Source organism: Leptosomus discolor, chromosome 6, assembly GCF_034619465.1.
Source record: "Leptosomus discolor isolate bLepDis1 chromosome 6, bLepDis1.hap2, whole genome shotgun sequence".
NCBI lineage: Eukaryota > Metazoa > Chordata > Aves > Leptosomiformes > Leptosomidae > Leptosomus > Leptosomus discolor.
Window position 1 is genome coordinate 49678346 of NC_141396.1, and position 19046 is coordinate 49697391.

Consider the following 19046-nt stretch of genomic DNA (forward strand, 5'->3'; position numbering starts at 1 on the left):
AAGTCCAACTGTGAAGAATGTTGCATGGTACTCATGCTTATCTTGGCTATGTTCTCCCTTGGTTTGTGGACAGCCATCTCCAATCTCAAGTTCAGGTTGATGCCCAAAAATTTCTCGTGGTTTCCAGTGTCCCACATGTCATTACTGGGTCTTTGAAAATAACAAATCTCTCTTCCAGCACAGTCATGAATTTTTACTTTAGAAAGAGGAAATATTTTCTGGTGTTTGGTAGAAAGAAAGCATTGATTCATCTGTCACAGGTCATAACCATTGTTCCATTCCCAGTCATAAGAATACTGAGTGTGGAACTTGACATAAAAGAAAAACTTCATAAACTACCTTTCTAAACTTCCTCCAAAATCACCCTGTTGGTCTACTCAGAATTCTACATAGCAGCTGACATGCACCAGTATTTCCCAACCTTTTTGTCACATAGCCTGGCTTGAGAAAACTAAATGTATGTTGGGTGCAGTTATAAATAGGTGAAATCTTGGAACACCGTTTTTCTCTCACAACTGTGAGCATATATCTGTTGTTTTGTGATTAGCAAATACTGTTTGCAGCAGTGGTAAAATGTGAAATATGAGAATCTGGCTGAAATTACTTTCCCTATATATTTTTATTCCTGGTTTCCTGGACAGAAACATGTATATACACATTGCATAGTGAATGCTCAGAAAGTCTGATGCTTTGATAAAATCTGACCAACTGCTCAAGCACTCAGCAACTGTGTCATTCACGCAGAGTAAAAGTTTCCCTGAAGCACCAGACTTTCTGTGCATGTGAACACAGCACATGAACATGCGCTGAAGAACACCTGGGATTATGCATGTATTGCAGCCTAATCAGAGCTACAGCAGCTGTGACATTAATCCAACTGGGCATGATTACTGGAACACCAGATATCTGGTAAAAGGATGAAAAAATATCGAAGGAACCCAGACAAATTTTCCAGAATCGAAAATATGATTGATCCTGGAAAATCTGTACATAACAACCCCAACATAAAGCCAAAGTATGCTTTCAGTCAGCTATTCACTGAGAGGCTAGAAGAATGAAAACACCCGAACATTCTGTCATCACTGAGAAGCATGGTGCCAAGACACACAATAGCACAGAAACAGTGCTGCAACACTGTCTCACCTGTGCCGGGCAGACCAACTGAATAGACCAGGCAAGATTCAGCATTGTACTAACACTCACACTTGAGCAACTAAATCTCCTCCACCCACTCTCCTTGCCATCTGGGAATGCCTCTTTAGCCTTTCTGAAACTCCAGTAATTGATTCTTGCCAAGCTCATAAGCACTGGCAGATTGGCCAGCTGTGCCCTGAGCTGTCATAGTGTGTGTGTTGATTTGCTTCATGATCTGCTCAGCTCTAGCAACACATAACAAAAGCATGTAGACTAGCACATATGGAGAAACTATCATAGATCCAACAGAACATATTTTCTCAGAGTGCCCACCATGCTTCACATATTATATGGGCATCCTCACTGGATAGGAACCACCATGTCTCACTGGTCTGATATATCCTCTGGAAAGGCCGATTTGTTACTTCACTTTGCTTTGCCACTTTGCCATTCTAGGTATAACACAACATGTAAGCATTAGAAAGTGGTTGGAAACATCAGAGCTGGATAATTGCTAATTAAACCAGGCTTTATTTAGGGTTAGAAACTCTAATGACCATGCGTATTGGTTTTTTTTGTGGGTGGAAGAATTCTATTTCCTGAAAAATAGGGGCAAAACCAAACTACACACTTTTTAAAAAATGGATATGCCTATACTGCAGTCATAGTACTAGAATAAGGTAAATTGTCTGACACTGAGCTGCATGCTACCAAAGCTAGACAAGTAAGAAGGCTCACGCGAGTCAGCTCTGATGACCTCTCACTGCACTTTTGTCACTTTATGGCTTAGGGAGAACAGGTTTTTCACAGTTTATTAACACGGATCTCTGAGCCACGTTAAGTTCAACATGCACGCTGGTAGTGGATTCTCTCTGGCTATATCCTAGTTGAAAGGCAAACACATTTTGCAATATGCCCTGCAATCCTGATACCAAATTGTTCCTATATATATTGTGGTTCCAGTTCTGCACCTGCACTTTTTTTGACACAGATCAGAATGTACGCATCCAGGTTTAGTCCTAATGTGCAATCAGTATGTGGCTGGGCTACGTACTTGGACATAAGAGCTGGGAACTACTCCAGGATTTTATTGTTTAGACTTACCCATTTTATCAATTCACCTTGTGTTAAGGATTTCTTAAAGACTTAAAGGAATAAAGCTTTAATAACAGCTCCATTTATTCTTACTATGTTACAAAAAATTATATTTAAAAATATCTAGATAATTAAAAATACAGACTATTATTTGTGAAGAATGTTTTTGTTTGTTTAGATGTAATGACTTTCATATTCTCCAGACTGTTTGCAGCATTTGTAATTAAGCACTTCCATGAATGTTCAGTTGAATTTAGTTGAAAACAAAAACCCCCAAAAATTAAATATGTGCAGGAATAAGATAATTCCATGTAGCTTACCTACTTATTCATAGCTCTTAGCACTAATTATGGGATGTGTTTAAATAACTTCTTCAGATGGATGGATTTCTTAAAATAACTAATATCTTCTAATTTCAAAAGTACCGAACTTCTTTTCAAGGCTAAATTTGCAATCGTAAATTGTTACACATTTGGTGGGTGACTCTAGGACTTCAGATTCTACACTAAACACACAGACTTCAGTAGGACACTGAAAAGATGACAGCTTACTTGAAGAGCTGGACAGATCTCTTCTTAAAGATTTACTCTTATTCGGCACATTTGACTGCATTGGCTGACAGTCTTTGGTATTGATGACATCAACCATCTGACTAGTTTGATTTAGTTTATCTGAAAACGTACTCCACCAAACATCCACTATTTTTGCTTTTGGGAGGACTAGCAAGTATTTACCTTCAGGTAAATTAGTGTCTTCCAAGGATGTTTCATTTTTTACTGCCAGTAAGAGAAACGAGCAGTAAGGAATTATGTTTCTTTTCCTGGCTATGTATTTGGTTCACAGTCACCTGCTGGCCAGGAAGAGATTCCAGTCTACCAAACTGAAGAGCTTACGACATGAATCAACAGTGCAACCTTTCAAGCTTAGAGGTGATTTCACTGATATTCTGAATCACTTCCAAAAATCCTTCCCAAGACTTTTGCACATTGTGATGCTTAGCTATGAAGAATTATTTCATGTCCTTCATGGCAACATGCAGTCACTTTTTTACCTTAACGTTATCAAATCTCTTTATTCTTGATCAGGTTTGGCTGCATTTTAAAGATGCATTAGAGAACCCGATTTGTTTGCAGTCAGACTGCTTTCCCCCCAAAACTGAGATCTTGTGAACTACAGAGAACTAGTCAAACCTTACGGAATTTTGAAATACTTCAAGGTATGTGGGATAGCACTGCATCTCTTAGTCACGTATATTTGCAGCCCTGAACTAAAATTAATGTGAATTTTCTGTTTATAGGATGAATATTTCATTTCTGAATGACACAGAGTGGAATTCAGACGCTTTATCTTACACATCTCCCATAGCATCTAAACAACAGAGTGATTAAATCTGTTCTTCTGATAGTATTTATTTTGAGATACTCATCTGACTAAGTATAGTGAAGAAGGTTTCTAGCACATTAGACAGAGTGACTGTTTCTGGATACTGAGCCTTTGTCTCCTTGATAAAATTCTCTTAGATACTGTCAGGCTGCTATTAGGCACTGCTGCCTTCTTTCTCAAAGCTAGACAAGCTCAGTTCCCTCACAAGTCATGTGCTTCAGTCTGCAACCATCTTTGTGGCCCTCCACTGCACCTGGAGCCCAAAATGAACATGGTACTCCTGATGTGATTTAGTAAGTCACCATCCCTGATCCATTTAGGTCACCACCCCAGATCTACTGGCTACGCTCCTGCTAACACGGCCTTGGATCCTGTTAGGCTTCATCACTCCCAGGGCACCCTCTGGCTCATGTTCAGCTTGGTGAACCTACATTCCAGGTCCTTTTCAGCACAACTGCTACCCTGGCTGTTAGTTAAATACAGCTGCTACCTGTCATATTACCAATGCACATCTGCTTGTATGATACAAATACACGTGTGTGCTGGCACACGCGTGTGTGATGAGAACTGGTCAGATATCCATCAGTTATGAGATGAGAGACACTCCTACTTCAGTTCTGTGATGGACCCACATTCAAATACTCGTCCACTGCACTACAAAAATACAAATTTCTTGTACATGAGAAGCGCACCCTGGATAAAAAGTTTAGATGCAACAAACATAACTCAAGTTCCTTTATTTCGTAGTTTTGTTCTTCCTTTTATCAGTTCTCTTTCCTCTCCCTTAACATATTATAGTCATTCCACATTATTGTGAATAATAAAAAAATTAACCACCTGTGATATTTTTCTATACATCCCTATTTATCTGCAAGTAAAAATAAATGCTTTTAATTAGTCTAACTAGTTCTGAAAAATAAAGATGAACCTAGATGGAGATAAAGTTATAACAAAAGTGTATGATCTGAATTGGCTTTATACAGAATGTTCATTGTGCTACAACTTATAAAACCTAAAATCTGTGTAATAAAATGAATCTAAAAAACCAGATGACAGGAGAGCAGAAAATGGGTTGTGTCAGCTGTGTGGAAAGACAAGCAACATTAAAAAGTCACCAGACACTAGTTTCAAATTGACCTGTAGTATAGTATATATTCCCCTGTGCTGTGTAGCCAGTATAACCCAACTGTGGTGGGAAGATGTTACTTTCTAGCACTGAAAGAGCAGCTTAGATCTGAGTCAGTTCAAGTACAGGCATTTAAACTGAGTCTTTAAACATTTTTGACCAGTGGATCTTTTTAACCCGACTGCAGATATAGCCAATTACAGATATATGTATAAATCTGTAATATATAATGCAGGACCATTAGATTGTGCCAGAATTGAAACTGCTCACAATGAAGTGGACAATCATTAGTGCAAGCAAAAACATGAAGTAAAACGAAAAGTTTGCAAACAGTGAATCTTTCAGGAAATTTATGAAAATTGAGACCTCCTACAATCTCCATCTCTAAGGCCATAATCCTCATCTCTCCTGTAACTCTACTGGCTTCAACCAGTGAGATAAAACTTTGCTATGAATATCTTTTTGAGATAAAAATTCTTTCTAGAGAGTGATCTTTGCAGAATGTGCTCATATTTAACTCCTAAAATCAGAAGTTTTATAAGTAAATGCAGAATTCACTGAAACAGCTCCAGGCGAAACTAAGCCTTTGTATTATTCTCTCTTAATTTGTCCCCAAATCCAGTCACACTCAATTCCTAGGTGACCTTCTGCCATACTAGGCAACTATCCATTACGATAACCCAACTTCTTTTGAAAAAGTAATTTGAAAATGACAAAATGCTGATGTGACATCATTGCTAGCCTAGGTCAAAGGCAAGTACTCTAGAGGTGAATGTCCACAACATATTTCCATTCCTAACAACCACCTAGCTGTAATATCTGTAGCACTGAAATACTGTTCCTTAATTCACTACTTAACCAAACATTTTTAGGATAAAGTTGAGAAATTTTGAGGTACACAGCAGTATTCAAAAACTATTTCAAATGAAAGATCTCTTCTTTTGACCATGCCAAACCCCTTCAACAATTTGAACTCCAAATAAGAAAAACCTTCTATCTCACCTTCACCACTCCATTTTCATGCATGGTGATACAGTTGCTGGGTTCCTCTGAAAGCTGATATAAAGCCTGAGCTGTAGCTCTGTGAACTGATGGATCATTTGACTTCAAGTAACGTACTAAAGGAGCTACAGCCTTGGTCTCTCCAAAGGTAACTCTATTGCTCCCCCACACGCAACACTGGGAAATGGCCTCTGCTAAGTGACGTCTTAATTTGTCATTGTTCTGAAGAAGGTAAAAACATAACAAATTAAAGAAAACACGATACAATAAAAATTTCATAGGAAAGCAGAACTGTATTCTCAAACATCTTTATGGCATCCCAATTTAACTGCAGTACAACTGAAAACTGGAGAAAGCGGTAAGGCATGGAGCTATTAGTCCCTTAGTACTCTGTAAGAAGTGCCATGAAATTTTATATTATTTCAAAGGTGCTTTTAGACTGACTGGAAATTAGACAAGACTAGCATTAAAATGTAACGTATAGTACCATCATTGAGATTCTCTGCACGGTTCAGATTTATTGTTCTCTCAGTCCTTTGCGCTTTTTTCATATGGCAACTGCATCTCTCAAAAGCAATATTCAGTGACAGTGTCTATTAAAATGAAGTTCATCTTCCAAAGCAATTTTAGTACCAGCCACAGAGTATTTTCATGTTCAACATACAGCTCACAGAGGAAGGATTCTACTGTTCTTCCTTGTAGCTGCTGCAAAATCTACTGCTCTTGTCATCACCTTTTAGCTGGGTATATAGTGCAGTCTGACATAAATTCAGATACTTAGTATAATAGGTTTAGATGTTACTTACCGTGTTTGCTAGTTTGGACAACAGAGGGACAACTCCATGGTCTGTTATAACAGCCAAATTTTCTTCATCTTTAGCTATATTTGTAATGGCTGCACATACACTTGCTAAAACTTCTTTATTCTTTGATTTTAGCAAACGGACTATCAGTTCCAAGCCACCAACAAAGGATCGAACCATTTCCCCAGAATCCTAAATGAGAATCAAAAGAAACATTATTTTAAAATATTCAATCTGTATTTATATATGAATGTTAAAAAAAAGAGATTGGCATTATTCAATATTGCAGCTATTGCTGTGTTGCCTTCACCAAGAAATATGGCTAATTTGGAACTCAAAGCTCTCTTGATTGACATGAGAGTTAGACTGTTTTACATACCACCACCTAGGCAGAAATTCAATGCCTAAAGGCATCTAGTGTCATTTTAGATACCACACAGTATTCTTTATGGCCTTAAGCTGTCACTCAGAAGTGTGCAAATCTCCCTTATCTGCTGTATCATATTTGCCAGGTGAATGCCCCACATACCTTAGGGCAGCTAAAACAGCAATAGACACCCCTGTTCAGGTTCTCATAGTGTCTTCCATTTCCCACATTAAGTCTGGCAGCTGAGACAAAGGAGTGGTAATATTATTTTCTTGTATCAATGCAAATAATATTCAGGAATATTTAAGAGGACAGATTACACAAGTACATGACAGCAGCTGTGGGAGAACCGTGATGCACCTCAGACTACAAACAATCAATGTAAAAAATGACTAAAGGACACAAACACAACCCTGGAAAAATGCCTACGTATGCTCTTTGAAAAGAAATAGAAAACTAAACAGTCTGCCTTGATCTTGAATACAGTATGCAGATCTGCCCCATCTTTTCCATCTTGAAAAAGTTATAATAAAATTAGAAAAGGTTTAGAGAAAGACAAGAATAATCAAAGGTAGATAACTGCTCTGTAGAAGGAACGACTAACCAACTAGGACACTCAAGGCTATAAAAGAGAAAAATGAGGAGCGGTATGATAGAGGTGTGTAGAATGGAAAGGGCACACAGGGATATCTTTCCTAGGAGAAGACCTGGGAGCATCAGATGAAATTAGCAGGTGGCATGTTCAGAATAAAACAAAGTTGTTTTCAAACAAAGCATACTTAAGATGTTGAAGTCCTTGGAGCAGGATTGCAGCAGCTGTTAGAAGTTTACATGTTAGAAATTAACTGGAAAAATTCACAGAAAAAGAAAATTCATTAAGGGTTATTCAATATAAAAGTATTCCCTCTGATTTAGAAAGTCCCTGAGCCACAGATTTTTTCAAGGTGGAAGAACATTCTCGGGAGGGAACCACAGCTACAAGTTTGGCCTGTTCATCTACCTTTCCTCAGGCATTCCTCGTGGGCTAGCATGAGAAACAGAACCACTGTTAGTGAACTTTTCGTCTGACACATCATTGGCTGTTCTCACACTCCTGTGTTTATTAGTGAACTCATATTATCAAGCACATGTTTATGTGTCAATGTGTAAACCAGAGAAAACCAGCAGTTTTGGCACTGTGAGACTGAACTAACGGGTATGGAATTCATTTGGTTGCCTCAAGAAGCAAAGAGGAACTGTCAGTATCTGATAAAGTGACATGCAGCATACAGTACTTCATGCCCCCTTAAAAGCACTAACGGTATAAATCTAAGTTTTGTTTAAGCACAAATTCTCAAGTGATTAAGTTACATAGTCACTGACCAACACTGTACACCAACTCATTGCACTCCATTAAACTGAGATGCTTGGAAAGAAATGTATCTCTCTCTTTGGTAAGATGTTCCACCATATAAGATGACATTAGTTTACACAATCCTTTTTCATTTTCCTTGTGGACAGAAACAATGCCAGAATAGAAAAACATCTACATCTTCAAATGATTTTTTACACGTTTATTCAATCTGTGGGTAACTCTATGCAACAGTTTGCCAACAACTATCTAGAAGGGGTTCTTAGGATGCCTAGGATACAGAGCCTGAAAGACAATATTGAAAAATGCAGCAGCATTTTCAGAAACTTCATTGTAAACATAACAGTTAGCAAAGGGGTGGATGTAACTACAAGTGCCTAACCTGATGATATCAAGTATTGCAATGTAATCTGGAGAAAGCACCTTTTCTACTTGAATGAGTCCATCAGTTACTTTGAGTGGACCTCTATACTAAGCACAGATACTTGGGTTTTAGCAGGACTTCTTTATACAATCTATAATTCAGCCTCACATTTTCTGTTAGATTTTCAATTTTTCAGATGTAGATCTGGAAAGATGACTGGTTCTCTTAAAGTTCTTTGTCCAATGGATATAGAAACTAGCAAATGACTAACTGGCTATGGCTAACTTAAAGATTTCTGTAGAAACATAAGACTTAAGAAAAGCACATGAATTATTGATTACAAAATAGATATAGGTCAGAAACCACTGTGGGCAAGAACTTCAGGTGTTTTTTGATGGTAATCTAATTTTTGTGGAACTATTTACTAAAAGTATGCCATTAGTGCCTGAATAGTACCCTTCTCAAAGGTTACTGAAACGGGCAATTGAAAATAGGTCAGAGGAGATTCTTGGTGACATCGTGGTGGCGCATCTGCAGGTGGCATTGGATAGCCTGCTGTCAAACTGGTATTACATTGGAAAAAGAGTAAAAGTGACTGGGTAAATGGTTAGCAGTAACTTTGTAGAAAAAATTTTAGCCTGTGCACTTCAGTGATGGTAAATGTGCAGAGATGGAAAGAAAGGTCTGCAAGTGGAATTGCTTTCATTTGCTTCCTTCAACAGGTCAATAGGAGAATTTTGAATAAAACCTATCAGCCACTCTCCCGAAACTCTCCTAGGGCTAGGGAGTGACCGTGAGACCAAGAATGATTTTGATATATTTCTTTTTGGGGGCTGATTTATGAACAGAGTAGTGTCCAATTGTATTGTGTTAGCCTTGCTGAGCAAATCTATCAATTTGCTCATGGACTTGGTAAATAAAAATTCCAGAAGATGCTGCAGTTAATGTTTTTTTAGTTCTGTGTCTGAATGCCAATCAGAAATTTAAGCTGTGATGTTTCCTTCTCAACAGAAAGCAAAAGCAGCGGGTAGATCCATCAGGAACAAAATATTTTCCACTACAGGCAGTGCAATTCTTGAGACTGGAAGGGAGAGATTAAAGCCATATAGCGTGAGGGTCAAAACCAGAAGCCACAGCATGTGGAAAAAGGGTAGTATCCAAAAGCAAAATTTGTGCCGAAGTCCTAAAAAATCCAGAATGAACAAATAACAGAGGTCCTTACAGAAACCAAAAGAGGATCTAAATATTTATACAGAAGAAGGATAATACAGGTTTGTGACTCAGAAAAGCAGCTGAGAGAAGCCAAGAAGAAAGGGCAGCGCTCTGCCACTTCCGTCACCACGTGAGCTGTGTGTAAAGGGAGGTGGGCGTACAGCATGTTTCCCATGGACACACTAGCATAAACGTTTCTCTGTCATTGTACGTGTATACATACCACAACGTAAATGTATCTACAGACAATCACTTGAATAAAACTGGTATTTCTCAGCATCAGTTTTCACATCTGTCTTGAAACTTTTAAATTTGACCGAAGGCAGTAGATAATGGGTTACAAAGAAAGATCCTACACAGACATTTCTTACCTATACCTACAAGAGGGCTTGACAGCTAAATGAGCAGACACAGGAGAAGGAAAGAAAATGAAATATTTTCCATTTACTTGAATTACTTGAAAATTACTACAGCAGTGGGCATTACCTTGTGCCTAAATGTTGGCTCAACAAATGAGAAAGGCTTCTGTTCAACAGGTAACTACAGTAAAGTGTCCAAGATTTGAAAGGGGCTCTGCTATACATGAAAATGATTCTGCTTTTCTCCACAGTTCAGACATCTGTGTATTATTATTCACGATCTTGAAAGATGTTTCATGAAGAGATAAGATAATCTGTATCCCATCTTAATGAAGGAATATGTACATTTTATGTTTTCCTACCTGTACATATTTTCTTTCCAGCTGATTATAACCCTACTTGTTAAATTTCTCTTCTAACAAGCTTATACTTCCCACATTTTGTAAAGGAATACAGTTCAATTAAACTGATGGAATAATATGTGAACAATCCAGCAGCAAGTAAAAGAAGAGTTTCAGTAATCGTCTGTGAAATCAGCTAAACACAAGGACAGAACCTTCTACCAGTGATGAAAAGCAGAGGGAAACTGCAGAAACCATATGTCAGGAAAGTTTCCCAAATGTGATTGTGGGTGTAGTCTGGTGGTCTGTGTAAGACAAAGAGAAATGCAAAGAAGCAAGAAATTCAAAAAACAATGAGCAGAAGGACCAAAATGAGAGTTTTAAAATCCTTATTGTTACGTACAAGATCTTTTTACTTTTTTCAAAAAAATTTGAACAAATGCAATTTATTTGATATCATTTAGCAAAACCACATACTTGCTTTGTGCAGTAAATTTATATCTTTTTTTTTTTTTTTACTGAAAGATGGGTATATATTATATACAATTGTCATACTTTAAAGACAGTTAAAGAAGAAATTATATGAAGTTCTGCCTATGATTGCAAAGGTCTGAATTTAATTCTTTTGAATCTATGTTCTTTGAGTATACTTACATTAATACATTACAGTATTAATGATCAGATAGATATTCATACTCTAATTTCTGTGAATTTAGTTTCAAAATATTCTCACGCACTTTCAGCTATACTTATTTTTGTAACATAAGAGACGAAAAACCATATATAACATGTCTTTGGAAGTCTTATTTTACATTTTGTTTCACACAGAAAAAACTGCAATCTTTAAATTCCACCTTCTAAATTAATTGTCACACAACTTTTTTGGTGTGACTTAACCCAAAGGGTTTGTCATTTCCAACTATTAGTGTGTGTTAAGCTTTCATATTTACCTATAGTCCTTAAACCTCACTGCGGGTATGTGAACGGCATTGTTTCAAAGTCTGGGTAGTTTATTATTGGGTAATAACATGATTTTGATACTGAACTTGAAGGGGAAAGTGTTCCATTCCCAGCCCAAGATTACATTTATATACTGCAGCATTTACATACTGCAAAGTCTATTCTATTAATTTAGCCATTGAACTACATTTACTTTCTTCAATGTTATATATGAAGTTATTCTACAAAGTTCAAATATTTTGAAAAGCTTAAAGAACATTTTAGGATACAGCTATACCAAAAAAAACTTGAAAGAAAAGAAAAATGCATTTAAGCAAGTTTAGGTAATTTACTTCCCCCCTTAGCTGTTGTGACAAAACCTTACTTTTTAGTTGTCATAACAAGGCTACTCAGGTCGAGTATGGTAGGAATAAAACCTAAGAATCAGTCTTTGTAGGTAAAAATATTGATAAAATCACTGACAAGCAATAAAATAATTGTATTGTATATATCTGATTGTATGTGTTAATGACAGGCTGAATGCTTCTGTTTTAACAATATTTCCTGAGCTGAACAAAGTAAGAAGCCAAAGTCAAAGACATTTAAAGAAGCAATAAAAAATGTTGAAAAAATGGGGGGAGGGGAGCAAGAACATTTTACTGCATTAACATTCCTTTTAAATCTTCATCATTATTATAACTTTTAATGTAATATTTAACCTGAGGAGACAGATAGGAAAAAATATAGATTGTTAAACTACATTTTAAGTGGCTGAAGAAGACAGGAAGAAATAACAGGATTTTTCATGACTTCACATGAACACATCTTCTAACTAGTGGGCAGCAAAGTTTTTATCCTCAGGAAGTACAATAAATACTATTTAAAAATTGATTCAAACAGAGGAGTTTGCAATCTCAAGCATTAAAAATCCCACCTCTCTGGCATGGATGCTGAGGCCAGCAAAGTTACCTGCTGGGCTAATAAAAGCCTCATCCTGCTATTCTTTAATCATATATCTTCATCTTGTTGAACTGCACGACTATTAACAAAACTTAGTTAACTTTCCCTTTTTACTTATTTCTACATTGGCTTCTACCAAGAGCAGAAACACTGCGAGACAGATCAGCTTTACACATTTTTTTTAATTAGGAGCAGAAAGCATTACGGTATTTGCAGAAAGACAGATTTGGAAAAATCACTTGATCTTTGCAGTATTTATACAAGAAGAACATTTGGGATTTTTTAGTTCTCGTCATCATATTATATGGGGGTTTGTGGTTATTTTCATTAAGTAAATAAAGTTCATCAGCCTTAAGTTGAGATATAGAGTTCTTGTAAAAGAACTACTGAATTATTTTGTAACTGAATTCCTTTCTTATTGCTTCCAAAGTGAATACTGGTTCCTTCATTTGAAAGATTTAAAGCAAAACACCATATTACAAAACCACATTGTGTTTATCTTTAAAAATACTCCACTCAAAAGATAAAAGTTTCTCCACTAAAAGCAAGTAGTGTTTCACTCTTATAACATCTTAAAAAGCTTAAGGTGTCAAAGCTAATTTGTCAATTTGAATTGCTTTTGCCCAAAAAAGTGATGGTATGGCTGTGCAAATAAACTTTAGTTATCAAGAGTCATCTTTAAACTACCTTTTCTTTAATGAAGGAAACTGTCCATTTCTAGCCTCTATTGCCAATAGAATAACTTATTCTAATGCACAACCTAATTTAAAATTCAAAATAAAGAAATGCAACAGATAAATTTCTATATTCTAGCTGTTCAGTGAAAAAGGGAAACACCCAATTCATATAATGAAGTTTCTATTAATTTTTCTCATTAAACAACTTAGTGGTAGTATTAATCAAATTACTTTATATTTAAAGGCTAATTTTATTCCTGTCTACAGCTGTGGAGGCTTCCACTGCAGCAGAACAGATGAAGAAACATATTGCAAGATGAGACTACCTCACCACACCTCACAACTTTTCTTCTGTGTTGGGAAAATGCAATGTGTTGGGAAAACAATAGCAGATAATCAACATGGATTTTCTGTCCTCTTCACCTCACTGAAGCAGCTAAAGCCAGAGCAGCAAAGCAGAGTAGCTTTAACGTGTCTTCAATGCTACTGTGTAGCCTGGAAGTGCAGAATTCCTTACTCCTGGCTCTTCATGGATTTGATCACAGCATAGTTAAATACTTGGCAAGTATATTGCTATTGATAGTTTCAAGAAACAAAAGCAAAGTCCGTAAGCCAAGCGTACAGCCCAAGAAAGCATACAATGCATGTTCTCTAAAAGATGGTGGGGGGAAAAAAGCTGACAGGCACTCATTAAACTTCTACTAGTCCTTTTGTCTATTGTTCTCCTTACTTTTCAGTCTGGCGGACTGCACCTACTCTTCCTCCGTCTCCTCACAACTCTCACTGAAATTCAGCTGTGGGTACATACCAAAACTCTAATTTTTTTCACAGAAGCCATGAAACTACTAATATCAAAGTCCTTTGAGGCCACAGTAGAGAAAGCATCATGATTTGCTTTAGGTTATTTTGAAAAGTATTATAATAATGGAAGTATGAGGAACAGATAACTTTGAATAACTGAAAAAACTAAACATTGTTTCCATGAGTTTTGGATTGAATTGAATCCAAATAAGTGTCTAAGGAAACTTCTTATTAATATGTTTATGAGACAGTCATCACTAATATGTAGTTTAATGTTGTAGAGATGCAAGACAGCAGTATTAGATTGTTCTGAGGACAGTCTAGGTAAACAATCAATGCAACAACAACACAAACTAATAAATTGTTATAGCAATTATTGTTGGTGTCTTTACAACTCTGGCATGGTTTCATGAATTAGAGTGGTGTATGAGAAGGCAATCATGTCAGTATGTACCACTTACCATTACAGACCACTGAGAATCTGAACAACAAGCACAAAGTATAAAATATGTTATAGTTCAATCAAAAGCTTCTGTGCTAGATAAAATGATTGCTTGAAATTTTCTGGTTTATATTATGCAGCAAATGAGATACAATGATCTCGTGCTCTTTTCTTGCCTTAAAAACTATGGAAGTCCCATGTGGCAAGTGAGAGGGTAAAGACAGGAAAAAAGTGAGACGGACAAGAAGGAAAAACAAAGAAGAGATGAAAAAGCAAAAATGTGAGAAGGATGGGGTTTAAACTTTTTACAGATTTTAAAAATCCAATTAGCAAGTCTAATTTAAAAGTACAGAAGCTACACGACAAGCTGTTGACTAGCATGTGTAGCTATTATAAACTAAGTTATAAGGAAAGCTGGTCAAATATTTTCCAGTGGAACAGTATTCCATCAGAAAATGCTAATGGAATGGAACCAAAACCTTCCATAAGAACACAACTTAATGAAAAGTTTTGACAGAAACCAGGCAGAAAGGCAGGCTAAATTACCAACGTGCCTCTTCATCCTTTCTCTTGTCAGCCAGATGGCTGGTGAGTAGCCTGCCAGGCTGCTTGGCTTCTGGTTTTCACAGAATCCCTGACTTCTTGCCTGATGGGCTGCCAAACAGCTGGAAAGACAGGTCTCCAGGAGCTCTGAGCTTTTTGGCTTCTTATGGTCTCCAAGCTCTCAGGCAGCTGCTTTGCATGGAATTTAGGACCTGAGGCTCCCTAATGAGGGAGATTTGGGTTATACTCTTTGCTTAGCAGCTTTCAGGTTATGCATTTTACAGGAACTGGACTCCTATATTTGTAGACATTAAGGACCTCAGGGCAATTTATGTTGGTCCATTCAGGATCTCCAGGGTACATGTCTGTAGGAGGCCCAAACAATTCCTGATAGTTGGTTCACTAAATTTCTAGGCAGCCTGTGTCAAGAATCATTGGATAGGCTGGTTCTGCATGTACCGTGGCAAGCATGGCAGCCAGCTATGGATTCACCAAGCCAGGTCTGGCTTCCTGGGCTTCCTAAATCTCAAAGGACTCTGGTGCTCTGGAAGGCCTGAGGGGCAAGCCAAGAATTCCTTTTTGTCTCTCTTATAGCACTCTTTTGAAGTTCAGTTCATAACAAATGCTTTAAAATTTGGAAAGCCTACACCCAGGTATCAGGGATTGAAACCTGCATAAAAATGAGATCAAATATAGAGAAGTAGGTATGACTGATGCTAAAAATGATAATGTCTAGAGAAAAGAAACAGGAAACTGGAAAGAGAGCAGCAAGAGCACTAAGTTTGGACTGCCAAGGTTTCTGTATAGAATTGCAAGAAGCATAGCAAGGAAAACAAAGAAACTGGAAAATGCTGTGCATAGTCAAGTAGGGAAATTTGACATTATAGGCTTAACGAAAGAATGGTACGTAAACAAAAAATGTATTGGTACTACTTAAGTGAAATTCTTAAAATATAACCCAAATGAACAACAGTGTGCGTTATGGGGCATGACTGATCTTTATACACTACAGTTTTAAATTAGAAAAATGTGTAAATAAAGCATCTTCATTTAAAATAGCAAATAATTTTACTATTTCTTAAATATCAGAAGAATTTCCAAGTTCAACTAAGTTTCTTTGTTACTTTTAGCAAAGAAATGTTCTCTGTGGTTTTATACATATGGTTACGTTAAAATTTCCATAACAAGCAAAATAAGAGAGACAAAAAAGAATCCTAAATAGCATGGGTCATCAGCAGCATATTTTCCACCCACAGGTTAACTCCACACTGCTGGCTCCAGCAGAAGTCAGTTCCTCAGTATCTAACACTTTTGCAAGAATGAAGGCTACTTGACCCTAACACATACCCGTCGCATGACCCTTCCCTCTTAAACATGGTTTAGTTTTGCTTTTGGTTTTTTTTTTGTATCAGCATGGACATTCTGTTTCCCCGTATATGTAGGAAATACATAGACAACTTTAGATGGCTCATGATCCGTCATCACACCAATGAAATTCCACTGCGGAACTGAAAGGGATGCAATAACTTGGGGGGAATCACGCTTTATCAGAAAAGTGTGAGATGTCATTTTACAAGTGCATTTTAAGAAAATAGAATAACTTCCTCTCTCTCTCTTCTCTCAAATCCTCAATCTCAGACTGTTTACTTAAATTATTTTGACAGACTTTATAGGTAGCTGGCTTCCTGAAGTTCTTTAAAAAAGCTTTTACAGTTATAGGTATAACAAAGGCTAAAACTGAAACTTTATGCAAACACAAAGGACAGAGAAAAAGATGTTGTCTGACATTACCATTCCTATTCTAATGTTTGCAATCAAAAATCTACTAAATATGAGAATGTAAAAAACCTCTACAACTTTCACCACCCCCACCCCCACCCCCCCGACATTCTATTTAAAGGCTACTGTGCAAGGAAATAGGTATTTTCATACAAACTCAAGCTGGCATTGTTTCTCTTATTGGCACAATGCCTTTGGATGAATTTTATAATAGCCCAAATAACATCTTTGTAGAGTTTCTCTATTTTTTTCTGTTTGAGCTGATGTACGTTGGAAGAACATTATAAACACTGTTTTTCAAAGAAGCATCATAACCGAATAGTGCCGTTCCAACATCAACAGAGTTGAGTAGACTTTTCTTAGCCATTTTTCGTAATAATTTCTGTTTCTCGGACAGTGCACTTACACTTTGTCATTACCAATGTGCCTGCAGTCGTGACTTTTCCTTTTCGAAGTAAGGAACTAATTAATAAGAATCTGCTTCTATTAAGATCATTCCTTTGAATAAATGACATCCTTGTCTCTTCGAGTCTTACATTTGAAAGAAATGTATGAACTAATTTATCCAAAACCATGAGATACTTGTCTAAGACTCACAAGTAGCACTCACAGGTGCTGTGCAAATTTTCTCAGGAGAATTCTACCACCAAAATGATATCAATACCAGCCTACCTGTAAGATCTTCACTCTACAAGAAATTCTTAAGGCAAAAATATTTAGAACTAATACTGGCATACAGAAGTGATGACTGATATCAAACCAATATCATGTCTGTCAAAGCTGTAACAGTTTATGTACTACAGTGGACAATTTTTATCCTCTATTTAAGAACTTTAGATCTGTCATGGACCAAATATCACTGAGCTATATCGCTGTAACAAACAATATAACTTAGCTATATCATACTGATACAATTCTATTCTATGGGAAGTGCTCTGAGCAGCCCCCATAATGCAACTGTCGACATACATAATCTAGGGTTACAGGAACATGGATTCTGCTCCCTTTGCAATTAACTTCCTGTCTAACAGCAGGCAAATTAGTTAGACCCAAAAGCTCAATACTGGCTAGCACCTAAACATCTTGAGAATTCAAGTCTTGGCCTTTTGTGACTTTTACCTCCCTAATGGTAAAACAGAAATGGTAGACTTTCCAATCTTAAACTCTTATGGTGAGAGTAAGTGAATGAGAGATAATCATGTACTCACATACTATGACCATAACAGCCCTATCAGTATGATAGAGTAGCTTATAAGATTTTATAAATATCACAGAAAATAACCTTCAAGTTGGATGTGCAAAAAATGTCTGTGCAGAAAAATGGATGCTGCACTACCTTGTTATAAAAATTTGTTCCTGAAACTACTAAGAAGTTCTATTTCATCTATGAATCTCCACTCTACAGGAAAGAACTACTACAGCTTCCACAAAAGAAGACAAAAAGAAAACAAATCCAGATTCTAAGCTCACAGCTATTTGAAACATGGTTTGCAGTCCCAAGAACAGGCTTGGAAGAGTCAGAATGCACATACTCCTTTTAAAGTCGTACACTTATTACTGCTTTTGAATCAAGCACTGCATAAACCAAACTGTGCTTCTTGGAACACTGTGAAACTGTTGAATATTATTAACTTTGAATAAAAAAGTCAAAATTTTGTTTAGATAGAAATAGTTACTGCATTTCCACAGTGTGGCAATAATTGCTGCTTTATACATATTTCCTTCCATTCAGTGTCAGAGGAAAGGGTCTTATTGGTAGGTTTGCTTCAGTGTGCCGTTCTGCCTCAGTCTCACACAAAGAACTCTTTGTAGGGTCACAGATTAGCATTTGGGCAGGCAGCCAAGAGAGATGAAAGGAGGATAGCTACACTGAGGACGTACATAGCTTACACTGTTCAAATACCCTGGGGGAAAAAAAAAAAAAAAAAAAAATCCATGTAGTCTATAATTTCAGTAGCTCTTCCCTATCCCCTTAGTTTCTGAAAAAGTGCTTTTAGTGGAAGCTCTAGCAATGTGCTGTTCTACTCTGGCACTACAGGTTGTGGAGTCTTACACATAATAAGTATTACCTCAGTACTGAGATAAAGTAATATTTTAACATCCAGTTATAGCAATGTTGTTCAAGAGAGAGGCAGGTATAGTCACATCTTGACAAAGGAGACATGTATACACCCCACCACTAGGTAACAAAAAACTTTATCATACCAGAGCGTACATTTAAAAAAAAAAAGATGGAAAGATAATTCAGAATAACCAGCATGTCTGAAAAATGGCAACCAAGCTGCCATTGTAGAAACCAGTGTGAAAAAATAGAAAATGCTTAAGTTACAAAAATCAAGACCAAATGTTCTCACAATACTTTCATCCA

The 19046-nt window shown here is 36.8% G+C and overlaps 1 protein-coding gene across 1 annotated transcript in view; it reads right to left on the bottom strand.

The window, feature by feature from the left end:
• The window catches only part of ODAD2 (outer dynein arm docking complex subunit 2), an 82554-nt gene that overhangs the window by 19992 nt on the left and 43516 nt on the right, over window positions 1–19046 (bottom strand). The window contains exons 17-18 of the mRNA XM_086467203.1: window positions 6547–6735; window positions 5741–5962 (exon numbers count right to left, since the gene is read on the bottom strand). Of these exons, the coding sequence (XP_086323329.1) occupies window positions 5741–5962; window positions 6547–6735 (411 nt within the window). The remainder of the gene's footprint in view (window positions 1–5740; window positions 5963–6546; window positions 6736–19046) is intronic.